The sequence below is a fragment of the Opisthocomus hoazin genome, chromosome 1, assembly GCF_030867145.1.
Source record: "Opisthocomus hoazin isolate bOpiHoa1 chromosome 1, bOpiHoa1.hap1, whole genome shotgun sequence".
In the NCBI taxonomy this organism is placed as follows: Eukaryota; Metazoa; Chordata; class Aves; order Opisthocomiformes; family Opisthocomidae; genus Opisthocomus; species Opisthocomus hoazin.
The window spans coordinates 11,299,352-11,316,500 of NC_134414.1; the positions used below are offsets into that span (position 1 = coordinate 11,299,352).

The 17,149-nt window shown below is 53.6% G+C and overlaps 1 protein-coding gene across 1 annotated transcript in view; it reads right to left on the reverse strand.

Moving 5' to 3' along the window:
- Positions 1-10,634: 10,634 nt before the first annotated feature.
- Positions 10,635-17,149, reverse strand: part of ME3 (malic enzyme 3) — a 139,065-nt gene continuing 132,550 nt past the window's right edge. Inside the window, exons 8-14 of the mRNA XM_075417156.1 lie at positions 15,498-15,595; positions 14,672-14,785; positions 13,894-13,999; positions 13,205-13,347; positions 12,140-12,313; positions 11,605-11,703; positions 10,635-10,893 (exon numbers count right to left, since the gene is read on the reverse strand). Coding sequence (XP_075273271.1) covers positions 10,732-10,893; positions 11,605-11,703; positions 12,140-12,313; positions 13,205-13,347; positions 13,894-13,999; positions 14,672-14,785; positions 15,498-15,595 — 896 coding nt within the window. The 3' untranslated portion in view covers positions 10,635-10,731. The remainder of the gene's footprint in view (positions 10,894-11,604; positions 11,704-12,139; positions 12,314-13,204; positions 13,348-13,893; positions 14,000-14,671; positions 14,786-15,497; positions 15,596-17,149) is intronic.

Sequence of the window (17,149 nt, forward strand, 5' to 3'; positions counted from 1 at the left end):
CAGCACTGGGCGTGTGAGAAAACGTGGGTTGGTCCATGGTAAGGGAGGGAGGGCAGGGTTTGGGCTTTGCCGTAACGGGCTCTGATGCTCCTGTTGGTGCGTGTTGGGTGTGCTAGGATGGCTGCTGGTGGGAATATTAGCCTGTCTCAGTCTTGGCAGCTAATCATTGCGCAGTCTGCGGGCTCTGCTGAACAGATTCTGGCAAGTTCTGCTGTGCCAGATGAAGAGGTGACTGTCCCCGTTTGCTGCACTCTCTCTTTGCCATCCCTTAGTGGTGTGGACCGGAGGGAGCTTTACCTGTGCATCCATCACTCCAGGCTGTCATCAGTGCCCAAACCCATCTTCAGGGATGGGTTGAAGTGAGCCGGGGGTCACACTGGTTAGCCCGGGAACGGCTGGAATTCAGCTCAGCCCTTTCAGCCACAGCTCAGCTAAGCTAAATTAGATTGGATATTAGGAAAAAATTTCTTTACTGAAAGAGTGGTCAGGCATTGGACCAGGCTGCTCAGGGAGGTGGTGGAGTCCCTGTCACTGGAGGCGTTCAAAAAACGTGTAGATCTGGCACTTTGGGACACGGTTTAGCAGGCGTGGTGGTGTTGGGTCGGCAGTTGGACTTGATGATCTTAGAGATCTTTCCCAACCTCAATGATTCTATGATTCTAAATCTGCTTGCAGACTGGGAGTGAGTTAAACCAGAGACGCTGGGTGACAACAATATTGCTTTACTGGTAGCTGTAGATAGGGAATGCAGACTGCTTTCTTTTTCTTGAGTAGACGCTGGGCATAATCATTGCCTTTTTTTGTTCCTCATCTTTATAAAAGATACAGGCCCACTGCTTAAAGCTCTGTGTGCCTCCACAGTGGTGAAAACTCAGTGAATAATTTTTAACTTGATGTTGACAAGACACTCTTCAGATGTGAAGGTGTGAAAAATCCTGCTTGAGAAAGGCTGCTGGACCAGGGGTGGTGGCACAAGAGTGGCAGTGGCCCAGATTTTGTCTCATTTTCTTAATTGCGGACTGTGATATGGGCTGTGCTACTCTACGAGGCAAAGATAGAGTTTACAGGGACTGATCCCCGTGACCAGTCTCAGTGCCCTGTGGCAGCCATGGCCCTCTCCGCAGGCAGGCAGCCAAACCTCACGGTGAAGAGCTGGAGCCCGCGCCAAGTGGGGCGGAACCTGGGGAGGAACAATCCCATGCACCAGTACAGGCTCGAGGCGGACCTGCTGGAGAGCAGCTCTGTGTAGAGGGACCTGGGTGTCCTGGGGGATGACAGGTTAACCATGAGCCAGCAGTGTGCCCTGGCTGCCAAGAAGGCCAGTGGCATTCTGGGATGCATCAAGAGGAGTGTGGCCAGCTGGTTGAGGGAGGTTCTCCTTCCCCTCTACACTGCCCTAGTGAGGCCTCATCTGGAGTCCTGTGTCAAGTTCTGGGCTCCCTAGTTCAAGAAAGGTGACGAGCTACTGGAGAGAGTCCAGCGGAGGGCTACGAGGATGATGAGGGGACTGGAACATCTCTCCTACGAGGAGAGGCTGAGGGAGCTGGGCTTGTTCAGCCTGAAGAAGAGAAGGCTGCGAGGGGACCTTAGAAATGCCTATAAATATCTGAAGGGTGGGTGTCAGGAGGATGGGGCCAGACTCTTTTCAGTGGTGCCCAGCGACAGGACAAGGGGCAATGGGCACAAACTGAAGCACAGGAAGTTCCGTCTGAACATGAGGAAGAACTTCTTCCCTCTGAGGGTGATGGAGCACTGGAACAGGCTGCCCAGGGAGGTTGTGGAGTCTCCTTCTCTGGAGATATTCAAGACCCGCCTGGACAAGGTCCTGTGCAGCCTGCTGTAGGTGACCCTGCTTTGGCAGGAGGGTTGGACTAGATGACCCACAGAGGTTCCTTCCAACCCCAAACATTCTGTGATTCTGTGAGTGTACACTGGTCTCTGCTGTGGGTTCAGCCTGAGGCAACGCTCCAAGACAGCCTTGAGAGCTGTCCTGGGCCCTCACTTAGTGTGACATACATAAGCTTTCCTTCTTCCCCACGTCTCTTTGTCATGTCCATCTCCTAAGCTAGCTGGAGCACTTCTTTGGGCATTGAGGCTGAGTACCCTGAGAGCTACTCTTTCCTTCCAACAGCTGAAAATTAGGCTCACCGTGAATTTGGGAGAGCTCTGGCAATCTCAGTGATTTACCAAACCACCCCGCAGGAGTTAAGATACCATTTAATGTTCTGACTGCTGAGGATATGGATGCAGCCTGGGTGACTGCAAGCTGATGAGCGGGACTCTGGCACATCTCTTGTCTGAATAATGCCGGCCAGCGTTACAATTCTGTGATCAAATCCCCTCCCAGCTCCAGCAGTCTCTTCCCTGTCACTGGTTTGTCAGCTAAATTTGTTGGGTCTCGAGTAAACAGCCCTGTTGTTCTCACTATACAAAAAGCAGAGATCAGATGGGTAAAATTGGGTGTGAATTCTAAATAAAAGGGAAATTCACATTCTGTGATTCTGTGATTCCATCCTCCTACCACCGTTTTTTGTCAGCGGGTTACTAATCAGGAATCATTTTTTGCATAGTAACGCTTCACAGTAGAACTGGACTTTAAAGATTAGCTATAATTGCTTCTGTGCACTCAAATAATAGAATATAAATCAATTACCACTGTGTAAGGTATTTGAACAGCCAAGCTCGCTCTATGAAGAAAACCCTTTCTTTCCTCTTTAATAGCCAGACCTTTAGATTCTTTGTTTATCCACATATCTGGGACAAATGATTCAAGCTCAGTCATTAATTAGTGATTTTATCAGGATTTTCCTTTCAGGACTGAAAGGTCAGCACACCCTTGAAGTGCTAGCAAGGCAAATGGCTCCGACTTGCACGTGAAGTCACGGCTGGTGAGGAGGAAGCCTCAGAAAATGACTTAAAGGGTGGAGGTTTAATTCAGGGTGGCTGCTTGTCAGAACATGCCTGGTGTGCCAAGCACAAATGGGATGACCAGATAGCTGGAATTTTATCCAGAGGTCTGTCATTAATATTTCTGACGGATCAGATGATCCTTCAGGCCTGGAGCCGGCTGACAGAAACACCAGGCTCCAGGGCTGAAGTAGGCATCAGAGCACGGCCCTGACCTCGACATAATTTATTTTTTACAGTATTGTTCAGAAACCCTGTGGCTGACTAATCCAGGACACCTGAGATTATAAATCAGGTGCAGTTTTGTTCAACAAGAGGAGAGATGTGAGTGACTGAGCAAAGAGAAGAGAGGGTTTTTTTTTCTGGCAAAGGTAATTCAGATATCAGTCAATGCCTGGGCTTAGCACCGTGTTAGGATGCCGTAGTGATCCATTCTGGGCTTGAAATAGGCATTCATATTGCCAAATTGTTACCTGTGTTGATCTTCTTTTCTTGTATTTATGGTATTTTTACCACTTGTTTCAAGTCAACTCATTTTTCAAAGGAAGAGAAAAAAGAACAACTTCAGAATAAAACACTTGTTCTGCTGCTGAAAGAAAAAGTGAGAGCAAACAGAGAAACAGAAAATGATCTGCTGTAAGTATCCGTGCTTTAAATTAAAAAACAAAACACAGACAGCAGCTAGAAGTCCCGCAATATTCAGCTTGTGTTTTTCTTACACTGGTTTAATGTCTTACTGGTTAATGTGTCGTGCAAGGCAGCCACACAGCAATTTCTGATTTCAGTAAGGAGCCCCTCCACAGGAGGTTTTTCTTGTACAAGACCGGACAAGAAAAAAACCTTCATTGCCACCACTGAAGTCCCAGGTAAAATGTGATGTACCACTGAGGGTACCTTCTCATCCAGGGGAAGGCTATGGACTGAAGTCCTCTGCAGCCCTCAAGTGTTCACTCTGAAGCCTACACGTTGGGAACCCAACGCCCCAGCCTTGGCAAGGAGGCTCCCAGGGCGGGCACAGCCTTCCCTCCCTGAAAAGGCTCTTGGTGAGTTTACTGGGCTTGGTGAAGTCACTGGGCTCGGTGAATTCCCTGGGCTCCGGCCAGCCTTCCCCCTCCTCCCCAGCTCCACCAGCCGCATCCAGGGAGGCTGCGCCGTGGTGAAGCAGCTGCAGCTTCCCAGCCCGCGTTTGCAGCTACGGGGCAAGGAAAAGCACACGACGGGCTCCAGATGGAGGTGCCAGGCCAGCAGCTGGCAGTCGATGGTGCGGCAGGCCCCCCAGCCGGGTCTGCCCGAGCTCGGGACGGTTTGCCCTGCAGCCTCCGGTCTCCAGGAGACTCGGCAGGGAAGGCTTCAGCCCTCGTTCTCTGAAGCCAAGGGGAATGTCCTGGTTTTGGCTGGGATAGACCAAGTTTTCTTCCCAGTAGCTGCTGCAGTATGGATTTAGTATGAGAAGAATGTTGATAACACCGATGTTTTCAGTTGTTGCTGAGAAATCAAGCGCTTTTTCCTGTCTCCAACGTTCAGCTAATGAGCAGGAGCTGGGAGGGAGCACAGCCAGGCAGCTTTCCCAAGCTGGCCAACGGAAATATTCCCTACTATAGACGCCATCCTCGGAATATAAATGGGGGTTGGATGGGGGGCAGGAACTTTCCATGAGCTCAGCGAGTTCAGTGAGCTCAGCGAAACCCACCAGTTTTGCAAAACCCACCAGTTCTGCGAGTTCCACGACCGCTGCTCAGCGACTGGCTGTGCCACGGCTGTCGGGCAGTGAGAACAGTTGTGCTGTGTATCGCTCGCTTTACATATTCTTTTATTATCATGGTGGTTGTTATTATTATTATTTCTTCCTTTGTTTTCTTACTAAACTGTCCTTATCTCAACCCATGAGTTTCACTCGTCGTCCATTCTCCTCCCCATCGCGCTGCGGGGCGGCACGGAGCGAGTGAGCAGCTGCCTGGTCCCTGTTCCCGGCTGCCAGGTTAGATGAGGACAAGGAAGAAAGCTCTCCCTGCGGTGGGCTTGGAAGGAGCCCTCGTCCTGAAGGGAGGAAAATGAGACTCAAAAAGTGCCCGTCTTTCTCCTGGATGGAAGCTTACGGGTCAAGCTCAGAGAGGGGAAAAGTGCCTGCAGTGGCCCCCCAAGGGCAGGGAAAGGTTGGGTTTTGCAGTGCTTTAAACCCCTCGACGTGCCCAGGCCCTCTCTGCCTCATCCCTCTCCCTGCGAGGCTGCTCCTCTGCCCACAGGCACTCTGCCTCCCTGTCCTCCTGGAGCCGCTCCCCGGCCAGCCATGCCGGAGATCCCTTCACCCCACAGCGCGCACAGGGAGCACGCGTCCTGCCGGGGGTGAAAGCGGGCGATGGTGAGCGAGAGGTCCACGAGGGAGATGTCCAGAACCAGCATCCCCCGACGACGCAGGCACGCCGTCTGCACCGGGTACCTGCCCTGCTCCCCGGTGACCCGTGCAGGTCGCTAATGGCTGGGTGGCTGGGATGTTTTGGGGTGCCCTGCCCAACGCCAGCACAGCGTTTGCATTGGGAGCTCTGCCGTGCCCGGCACAGTCCCCTCCCAGCCTTGGGCTGAGCACGAGGCGCAGGGGATACGGCGAGAGGGGGCCGAACCCTGGCCCCACGCCGGGGCAGCTCTGAGGGCTGAGCTGGGCACAGGGCTGTGCTCAGGACCCGCAGCTACACCGGCAGCCTCCCTGACCAAGGCCGTTGCTCTAGAATCACAGAATCATAAAATTATTAAGGTTGGAAAAGACCTCTAAGATCATCAAGTCCAACCATCCACCCAACACCACCATGCCTCCTAAACCATGTCCCCAAGTGCCACATCTAGACGTCTTTTGAACACCTCCAGGGATGGGGACTCCACCACCTCCCTGGGCAGCCTGTTCCAATGTCTGACCACCATTTCAGTAAAGTAATTTTTCCTAATATCCAATCTAAACCTCCCCTGATGTAACTTGAGGTCATTGCCTCTCGTCCTATCGCTAGTTACCTGGGAGAAGAGACCAACACCTGCCTCACTACACCCTCCTTTCTGGTAGTTGTAGAGAGCAATAAGGTCCCCCCTTCAGCCTCCTCTTCTCCAGGATAAACAGCCCCAGTTCCCTCAGCCGCTCCTCATAAGACTTGTTCTCCAGACCCCTCACCAGCCTCGTGGCCCTTCTCTGGACATGCTCCAGCACCTCTGGCCTGGTTTCTGAACACCCAGTGGCTGGCAAGTTGGCTGGGTGATGGGAGAGGGCTTTGCATTGCCACCTCTCATGGTGCTGCACACTGGAGCGAGCTCGGGCCGGGCTCCCATCTTTGTGTCATGGCAGCCCAGGTACAGTTGATGCCTGGGGGACATCTGTCCGGCTGTCTATGTCAAGTGGCGAGCCTGGAGCTTGGGTGGCACCACTGGAGTTGAAGCAGCAGCAGCATCTTAGAATCATAGAACGCTTTGGGTTGGAAGGGACCTTTAAAGGGTTCTTCATTGTCTCATCCCTCACCCCCCGGAGAAGAAGACAGAGGCAGCGGCTCTGGACAAGTCACGGACTGAGTAAACATGTGCAGCTCCCTCAAAGGTCTGCATGGTTGAGGTGGCAGCTGCTGGACCATGGGCTTCGGATCTCCATCCCCTGGCTGCTTCTGCTAGGGAACGTCGGGGAAGATGCCCCCAGCTGTCCCCGGCAGCCCCACGGATAAAACTCCACGTCACTGCTGGTCACAGGTTCCAAGTGGAAGGGGGCCATGCTCCCTGCTACCCCCCGCCCAGCACCTGCCACCAGAGGCCTTGCCCTCGGCTGAAGGTCCCTGCCATGGCCTCGCACAGCTCCTCAGCCCAGCGCCGTGTGGGTCCCTGCCACCGCTGGGAACAGAGCCACAGAGCCATCGGGATGCCCACAGAGCAGGCACAGGGATGCCCCGGAGTGCCGGGGCTGAAGGGGACAGGCAGTGCTTCTCGGTCCCCCTTGCCGGACCTAAACCTCAAACCTTTTCTTCTTCTCTCCTTCGCACAGCCGAGAAGATCGGTGGGACCAGGCTGAAGGTCCCAGTGCCAGAAGGAGAGGCCACGGACTCACCGTTGCCCTCTTGCAGCTGTGGAGCTGTGAGCAGAGGAGGGGAGAGCACTTCCCGGGGCGAAATACCTCCAGGTTAAAGCGACCCTCCCTTAGCTTAAAACTCCTGGTGACGGGACAAGGAGTAATGGCTTTAAACTAAGGGAGGGTCGATTTAGACTGGATTTAAGCAAGAAATTCTTTACAATGAGGGTGGTGAAGCACTGGCATAGGTTGCCCACAGAGGTGGTCGATGCCCCATCCCTGGGAACGCTCGTGGTCATGTTGGATGGAGCTCTGAGCAACCTGATCCAGTTGAAGATGTCCCTGCTCACTGCAGAAGGGTGGGACTAGATGACCTCTGAAGGTCCCTTCCAACCCAAAGCAGTCCATGATTCTATGAAATCCCACTGCTTGGAGAACAACAAAGAGAGTTGCTTCCAGCTGGAGGGTTTTGCAACACATTTATTTGCAGGAGCTGGGAAAGGAAGATAGGTTAACAATCCCCCACACCGTCCCACAGGTTGTTGTATAGGATGAAGCCGATGTGTGAACTATCACGGCACAAATGGTTGCCTGAATGGCCTCTCCTTTTTGCAAGGAAGCCCGGGTAGACGCTCCATCCTGCCCCGAGCAGCTCCTTGTCTGGGCTCACCAGGCTCTCTTCTCCCTAAGCTGCTCACTGACCGGCCCCTGTAGCCTGGCATTGCTCCCCCAGTTTGTTCTCTTGGCCAAGACCAGAGAACTCTTGGGGCTTTAGGGAAAGAGAAGGCTCTTCTTTTTTTTGAGGACAAGCCATCTTTGTGGCAGGCACAAGAGAAGCACCAACAGCGCACCTGCTTCCCGCACCTGATCGCTTTCTCTCTCACCCTCTCCTCCAGGTAACCTGGTGGGGACTGCTCTAGCTGTGCGGCTGGAGGCTGCTGCCAGCACGGGGGGCAGCTCCTGTGGGACACCAGAAGAAGGGCAGAGCCTGGATGGAGACCTCTGAGATGGACATAAGGGAGCTGGAAAGGCACCTTCTACATGTCTGTGTCATCAGCGTTCATATGTCATTAACATGGAGGAGCAGCAGCAGCAGAGAGCAGAAGAGGAGAATTATCTCCGGGCTGATTTCCAGGCTCACAGGGAACCGTTGCAGAGGGCCCAGGCATGGGAGGCACTTAGAGATGTCCCCCAGAATGGTCACTGCTTCTGCAATGGGAGCTGGGGGCTTGGTAACCTTGGACACCCGCGTTCCCCAGGACAGGGCGCAGGGCTCCGTGTTCCAGTGTTCCTCAGAACACCGTACAGCACGGTGCGCAAGAGACCCTGCCCCTTCTGCCTTACACCCTGGCAACAAAGCAGGCTTTCAACTCATCTGTAAGGACACTGTCCATCGATTCTTCCACAGTATTCAAGGCCAGGTTGGATGGAGCTCTGAGCAACCTGGTCTAGTGGAAGACGCCCCTGCTCATGGCAGGCGAGTTGGAACCAGATGAGCTTTGAGGTCCCTTCCAACCCTTACCAATCTAGGATTCTATGAAAATTAAATTCAAAACGTGTTTTACCACAGAATTTGTTTGCATCTTGGATTTGATGGCCACCTGCTGAAATCTCTCCTCAGCGTGAGTGTCTCAGCCCGTCAACACTGCCGTGGGTTCTGGGGAAATCCCTGAAAGACCCCTGGCAGTGACTTTGCCGCGTGGGTTTGCCTCGTCCCCTCCTTGAGCCGGCTGCCTCTTGCCCTTGCACAAAGCCAGCTGCAGCTCCTGCTTCTAGTAAAGAGGGGTTAATGCTGAGGACAGAACGCTCTGCAGAGGGCAGCCCAAAGGCTCACGGCCTTGGTTGGCAATGGGATCCTTTCCGGGTGATGGTCTCACCTGGGGCTGTCTCTCCTGCCGGAGCCCGGGATCATGAATTCGGCTGTTCTGGGCAGAAAGAACGCCCTTTCCCAGATGGCTTCTGGTGATGTCGTCCTGTTTCCCAAGCGAGTACATTTGTTTCTTCAGCCCTTGGCTGCCGACCATGCCAGCAGCTTCTCAGCTTCTGCTGGGTCAGCCGGTAGTGCTGGGGCTTGGTGCCAGTGCCACTGGTCAGGAAGGAGCCGGAGGGAGGCTTTTCGCAAGGACTAAATCCTGCTGTCTTTTTGTTTCCAGGATTGGGCTCTACGAATCACCTGGAAGAGCTGGTGGGGAAGGGCCTCTTCAGACTCCCAAGGGGCAGGTGGAGGAAGAGAAGGGAGAAGCAAGGATGGAGGAAGAGCCTAACAGAGCAAGTAATGTGGGAGCTGGCTCCTGGGAGCGCCTGTGTATGCAGGTTTTGCTTTACCTATTAATCTGCCTTTTATCGCAGCCCAGAGGTGTTCTTGCTCTTACCCTTCAGATTCTCTTCCCCATGCCGCTGCCAGGGAGCGAGCCAGCTGTTTTGAGCCAGCTGTTTTATGGTACTTGGCTGCCTACAATCGTTAACCAGATGGGAATGGCGATCAGGGCTGAGTTCACAACGTGGGGAGAAGACCACCCGCTCTCGGGATCACTCCGTGCATGTCTGAGCTTGTTCAACACCCTGGGCTGTTCCTGGAGCCCAGTGGGACACTTACACAGGGAAGGGCCCAGGTATGGAAAGCACTTCCACACTTGCCCCAAACCTGCCATTGCCTCCGCCCGGGGAGCTGAGGGTTGAAGGACCCAGGTCCCAGGGGTATCGTTGCCTCCAAAGAGCCCGGCAGCGACTGCTGTCTCTCTGGCTGGGCTCGACTCTACAAGGCATGACAGATACCAGACAAATCCAGAGGATAACAAAGAGGCCTCTGCTGTGGCAAGGGCATAGCTTGATCCTCCCTCTCTTGGACTTGCTATTTGCCCAACCAAGGCGAGCTGTACCAGAACCAGTATTCCCAGTTACGGTCAGGAACACCGTCATCCCACTGGGACAATATATGGCGGAGTGTGACAGTTTTTCAGGGCTAGGGGAGGCCTCTCTGGGGCTCTGTGTCATGGAGAGATCCCAGGAGGACCTCTGGCTGGTGGCAGGGCTTTCTTCGCAGCACCCAGCAGAAGATGCCGTGATGCAGTGGGGTGGCCGTGCGTGGGTTTGGGGATGCCTGGGTCTCCAGCTCCACTCCTGCTGTGCGTCTCTTGGCTCCTGTGCCTTTGGAGAGCAGCCTGGACTGCGGAGGCGAGCAAGTCTGTGCTCCCCATGGGGCTGAGGGAGGTTCTGGGGCTCGCTTGCAAGGTGGGGGGGCACAGGACAGTGCCAGGGTGTGTGGCCCATGCACCAGCTTGGGTTGGACAGGGCTCCCCAAGCGCTGGGGACTTTCAGAGCAGGAAAGCGTAGCACTGCCCATGTGTGCAACTCTCTCAGGGCAACGCACACCCTTCCCACCACATCCAGAGAGCCACGGGCACAGCGTGGCTGTCCCGCGGGAGGGGTGGTCACGCACACAGCTGCCACCGTGGAAGTGGGGATCCCACTAGGAACGGGGCTCTGTGCTTCTGGGGTGGCCCAGGCAGCTGGTCCCGCAGCGGCTGAGCCGAGAGCCGGGCAGGGCAAGTGGCAACACGCAGTGCTGATCGACAGGGACGGGCGGCTGCCATGGGCCGTCTCTCTCCTTAGGGACTGGACTCTGTTTTGTTCCCTGCTGATAGGCTCCCACAGAGAAAAAGCAGCGGCAAGCAAAGAACTGCTCGGAGTCATTGACTTTTATCATTCTGCAAGCCTGGAGGTGCATTTATATCGGCAATGAGACGAACCAGGGGAACCGACGGTAAAAATGAGCAAACAGTTCTCACAGAAACTTATACATCTTGTGTTTGCATGGCTGCGGGGGGCCACCTGTAATCATCAATAACGAACGAATCGTAATCAGGACTGTAAACGAGCCGTTTCACGAAGGCTTCCTTGTCTGCTGGCTCGGGGTACCAAGAAGCAAGACCCTGCTTGTAGGCCCAGTCAACAATCTGCAAAAAGATACGCAGCGTGAGCTGATCGAACAACGCCGGCACGCTACGAAGCTGCAACCAAGTGCCGTTTGGCCCTGGCTGTATTTTCCCTCTTCCCTCCCCTCAAAATTGTGTCCTTTTTTGCTTTTTTTCTTTTTTCTCTTTGTGCAATTCCCTGAGTCAGCTGCGCTTCATCCCTTGGGTGAGGAGCGTGAGCTGCCTGCAGTTCCTGGCTGCTGAGCAACGCACAGCCCTGCCCTGGCAGAGCGGCTGGAGCCCGCACTGAACGGAGGAGAGCAGCCCTTTACCCACCTCCGCTCACACCCTGGAGCCCAGATCTGGAATAGTATTTAGGTGCTTAGGGCCCTATCAAATACAGGAGCAGAGGTTCAAAAATAGCAGTTTGGAACCTAAAATCTTCTGGCAACTTGCACCGTGTTTGAATCTGACCCTAAACCTGGGTTTTTCAAGTGCTGAGCGCTCACAGCTCCAAACAATGGAGCAGAGCTCTGTGAGCTGTGAGGCACCCAGAATCAGAAGGTAGTTTTCACTTTTGGACTTCAATGATGGGAGAAAACAAAGCAGCAACTCCGGCTGGAAGGACTCCTAAGAATCATTGCTTTAGGCTGTAGAATAAGCTGAATTAAAAAACCACAAAGCAAAAATGATGCCAGGGCAATTCCTGCCTTCCCTACCACAGAAAGTGGAAATAAAAGTGGCAATACTCACCTTCACAGCAATTTTGAGAGAAACCTCTCTGATGGTGTCCAAGGGGGGATAGAGTCTTCCTTCTGCAAGATTCTGCTCTGTCACTTCGGCGGCAATAGACTAGAAAGAAGAGAAAGGCAGCTGATAGAGACGGTCGCCAGCACGTGCCACATTCACTAGCATCACACGCTGTGTGGCTGCAACCTCAGCAGCGAGGGGCTGGACGAGTTCTCAGTGGGAACTGCTGAGCTATTCAAAATACACGTGTGCATACGCTTCATTACAGACTTCAAACTGGCGCCAGCGTGATGGAAGTGCTGAGCCAGGGCATCAGTTGCGGGGAATGAGGGGAGCTCTGTCATGGCTCCGGCACCTTGGTAGGTGCAATGGAAACTTGAGCTTTCCCTGAGACTGGGAGAGGCCGCGGTGTTTTGCTGAGGCTGTGCCATTTCCACGTGAGGCACTGCCCCAGGCCACGTTCTTGAAAACACCTGAAGTAGGTGCGTCTGCTTCTTGCAATCTTTTAAAAAACATCAGTTAAATGCCAGTTGGAAACCTCTGCTGTGATGAGAAAGATATCATCAGAGATGTGCCGGACTCCGCAGGCGATGACTCCCAGTGCCACTCCTGGGAAGACGTAGGCGTTGTTTCCTTGGCCAGGGATGAACGTCTGTCCATTGGGCAGGGTCACCTTTGAGAACGGACTCCCACTTGCAAATATCCCCCGTCCCTGATAAGAGAGAGGCACCCAAATTCAGATGAGACATCTCACATTTCTGCTGCTTGCCATGATCAGGGAACTCTGGTGACCGAGTGGGCAAATCTCCAGCCAGTCAGGGAGAGGGTTCTCTGCCAGAGCCATCTCCAGCTGACACTTCTGGAGGGCTTGGTCCTCAGAGCCACGAACACGGCCATGGACAGGGCCACTGAGCACTGAATGGGTGTTTGCACTGCCCAGCACAAGTGCTCTGAACTCGCTGAGCAGGACTCTCTCTCCCCCTCTGTCAACCATCTACGGAGTGTGAAGAGGGACTCATGTGGGATGAAGGTCTGGGGCTGTGTGATTGCCCTAGCCAGCAGCCAGTGGTGATGGGGGGGCTAAGGGGAGAGTGAGACAAGGCCTCCTCTCTCACCCCAAGCCAAGCCACATGACAATAATTCTTCCGTGACACTGAGCCCGAGCTGGGTGATGAAACTCTCACACCACCAACCAGGGTGGCAAAACACAGGGGACAGTAACCTGGGAGGACGGGACAGCTCAGACAGCTGTGGGTGAAGGAGGCAAGCGCTTTCTTTAGAGGCTCACAAAGTAATTCTGGCTGGCAGGGACCCAGACTCCCGCTCACAGCAAGGTCAGCCATGAAACCAGACCAGGTTGCTCAGGGCTTTATCCAGCCTGGTCTTGAAAACTTGCAAGGACAGAGACTGCATGAGCAGTTCCACCTCCTCACTCTCCTCACAGCATGCCAGTTTTTCTTTTATGACCAGCTTGGACCTCCTTTGTTTCAGCTTATGCCCGCTGTCACTTGTCCACCCTCCATGCACCGCTGTGGTTTCCTTGGCACAGTGATGGCCACAGCGTACCCGGAGCACCCAGCTTCCCCACGCCGAGCTCCAGTACCTCGGTGAGGCGGTAGCACTGCTCTGCTGTGCACTCCGCTTTACTGGTGGGGTTGCTCAGGGCAAACACGATGGGCCTCTCGTTGAAGGCTGCCATGTCCTTCAGAATCTTCTCAGTGAAGGCTCCTGCAACGGCTGCGACACCTAGAACAGCGACAGCAGAGTGAGACGGTGCTCTCCGCCTGTCTAACTTCAGTGGTTGGGCTGATCCCTCTCAAATGCCTCCACCGGTAAACGAACTGCGGGAGGGAACGGGCTCCATCTCCAGAGATGCCGGTGGGAATGTTTCTCGTATTATGTTGAGATTAAAAGCCTGTCCCAAAATAAAGCCCTCTGCTACTGGGGGCAGGGTGGGAATCAGTGTTTGGGCTGGTCTGGCTGTGGTGCTCAACACTTTGTCTCCCAAAGATGTCCCTGTTGTCATCCTCGTCCTGCCCAGCCCACCCGGGCCTTGCTTGCTGCTGAGAGCCCCAGGTCCTGCCTCCCATGGCACCTCCCAGTGCAGCCCTGTCTGGGAGGGCTCTACAGCTCCAGGAGAGAGGAAGTCCATGCTCCAAGAGTGAAGGGGGAAGGATGTGAAAAAAGCTCATTTCATTTTGACTGGGAGAACAAAAGGAGGCCCTGGAAGAAAGGCAGAAACTCTCCGAAGAACTGAATTGATGTGAGCAGGTCATGCTAAGGGAACTCCACCTATAATTGCTGTAGGCTTCACTTTCTGCACGACCTCTTCCAGCGTGTTCACACTGGGGTGGTCCTGGGCAAACACTTCTTTCTCGTGGTTCAGGTGACTCCTGCCCTGTGAGGAAAAAAAAGGAGTCAAATTTTGGTCTGTTGGCAAACGGTGGAGACAATGTAGTAACTCATCAGTGCATTTCATCTCTTGGCCCTCTAACTAAACCAGATTCCCCAGAGCAGGTCCTCAGCATCAGCCAGTCAGGCATTGAGCTGCTGGTGTAATGTCATGGTGGGGCTGGTCTCTGCTCCTCTCGTTCTCCAAAACACATTGGTTGTGTGGAGGCAAGATCTGGCTGCCAGGGCAGACACCATACATGTAGCACAAGTCTCCCTGGGTCTAAGGAAGGACAAGGGCAGAGGTCCTGAGGACCCAGGGAGTGCGGAGTCGAGCTGGGCCAGTCAGCATCACCAAGCAGGGCACAATGTTGGTGTTGCAGTACCCCATATGACATGCAAGACTTCCAGCACTGCTTGAGATGATGACCAGCAGTGTATCCTACCACTTCAGAGGTCCAGGCCAGAGCGTTGCCTTTAGGGCAGCCAGTGCTGCTGGTACACTGCTGTCACCATGAGACCTACTTCTCTGAAAGCAGGACCAGCTCTGCTGACACCAGTAAAACCGCAGCCTTACTCCAGGGCTGAGCAGGGCTCCATGGTGTCTTCCCACTCTGGCCTCTCTCTAGCTTGCAGGAGGTGGCAGGGGAGTGGAGCTCAGCTCTGGAGACAAATTTACCTTCACAATCAGTCCTTTGGAGTCCACCATCCAAATTTTTTTGATGGCATCCTCTCGTGAAATTCCTTCCTTTTCCATGGCCATGAGGATGAGATGAGCTATGCCCATTGCAGCCTGGAACACATTATACAGACACCGCATTGGGGTATCAACGTCTTTTGGGGGGGGGGAAGATTTGAAGTGAGAGATGTGTTGGGTCATCCCGCAGCACTGCACAACGCCGGGAGGCTTTCTGCTCTGTGGTTGTACAGTGCCATGGCACGGGGCAGATTTTAGCACCGTTGGTGCTGCAATGGATTAAAAAAACCCAAAACTTTTTCTTTCCCCTCTCTCTCTGAGAAAGGCACCTCACAGGCTACCCAACTTCTGCCACGGGGGCAATATGACTGACTCCAGACAGTGAGGTTATGTTCTTACAGTTCTTGGAGTCTGAGTCCTTTCGACTCTATTGCTAAAGAGGCTGTGGTTTACCCTAAATACCAACCCCGAGGACTCAGACCAGCCTCCTTAATGTTCCTGCAGCCTCCTGCCTCATAAGGGACTTCCCTCAAGGAACTTAAAGCCCCACTGACACATGGGCAGCCTTGTGGCATCCAGGAGGTCTGCCCAGCACTCGTGGGCCACGAGGTCACTGAGGGATTGTTGGCAACTTCTACACAGCAGCAAGATCCACCTGTGGGGCCCACTCCTGCCCAGTGACAAGGAACCTGCTTCTGTGCTTTGTTTTCATGAAGCCAAGCCTTGCAGGAAGCTTCACGGCTGACTTTTTCTCTCTCCAAATCTGAATTTAGATCATATTTAGGAACAAACTCAAGAACATTCGTACCTCTCCAGCTCCCTGGAAAACAAACTTATGGTCAGAGAGCTTGTTCTTTGTGATCCTTAAGGCTGCAAAGATGCCAGCGACTGCAACAGACGCAGTTCCTGAAAAGAGAGAAACACCATGAGATGGTCATCCTGGCAAATGGACTGTCTACCCTACTGATACGCTGATAGAAACCTTGTGGTAGGAACCATTCTTTTAAATCCTGTCACTAAAGGATCAGAGTGCCTTCTCTACTCTGAAATATGAATCCTCAGAAGATCCCTGCAAGGCAGGAGAACACTAATTTCTCTCTATATAGACTCAAAGGGACACTGAGTCCCAGAATGTAAGAAGGTAAAACCTAGCTCCCAAGGGTTTAAGATGCATTTGACTTGTCTAAGGTCGCATAAGACACCTGTAGCAGAGCAGTGGTCCGACCTTGGGCATGCTTGTCACCATTACCATCCTCTTCTGCTCATCTACCTTCGCAGCCCAGCACCGCCTTATCTTTTTTTACTGCCCTGAAACCCTGATACCCTGACTCAGAGCCATCAAGCCTCACTGCCAAGCACTAAGGAGTCATCGAGAACAGGATCTGGACCCAGACTAGTGAGAAAGAACCCAGGACATGGAGCGAGGGCCCTGCTGTTACAGCCACTGCGATATGTACAGCTTTCCATCTACCAAGGGAGGCAGATGCCTAGACTGAATAATCTTGCCTTCACCCCACACCAGTCACACAGAGCATTGCTCTAATGTCCTATCCCAGGTGAAGGAACATGGTGGGAAGAAATCCAGTAAGGCACAGACTAATGAGGATTCAGGCACTGGTGGTATTCAGGTCACCTGGGCAAGCTGGATGCAAGTGTTAAAGGTGAGCTAGGAATGAAGGAGGCAGTTTTATCATAGAATATCTGAAATTGGAAGGGACTCAAAAGGGCCATCGAGTCCATTAGTTTTACTCCGCAGCCTTTCAAAGGATGCCAGTTTGGATGCACCCCCAGCTCTGAGGCTGTCCCCAGCTCTAACGCTGCCCTCTCCATTCTCATCTTCAGAAGACCCATGAGAAATCACGGAGTCCACAAGTAACAAGCCCTGTGTGGGTCGTCATGGGTGGGGCAGACTGCGAACCCTTTTAGGCTAATAAACCTCATTTCACCACACTTCCAGCAGCTCCTATTTCACTACCCATTTAATCAGCCAGCGCACTGGGGTTTCCATCAGCCAGCGCTTCAGTGAGACCCCTTGCAGGGTCCTCAGGGCCTGGGGTGCTGCCAGGCATCAGCTCACGTTCTGGCTGGGGAAAGAGAGCAGCTATTCAGCAAAGCATGACCACGAGCAAAAAAATCCATGGTGTATCTGGTGGATACACTGGCAGGCTGTGCTGCCATTCAGCGAGACCTGGACAGGCTGGAAAGTTGGGCAGAGAGGAACCTGATGAAGTTCAACAAGGGCAAGTGCAGGGTCCTGCACCTGGGGGGGAACAACCCCATGCATCAGTACAGGCTGGGGCGGACCTGCTGGAGAGCAGCTCTGTGGAGAGGGACCTGGGTGTCCTGGTGGACGACAGGTTGACCATGAGCCAGCAGTGTGCCCTGGCTGCCAAGAAAGCCAATGGGATCCTGGGACGTATTAGGAGTGTGGCCAGCAGGTCGAGGGAGGTTCTCCTTCCC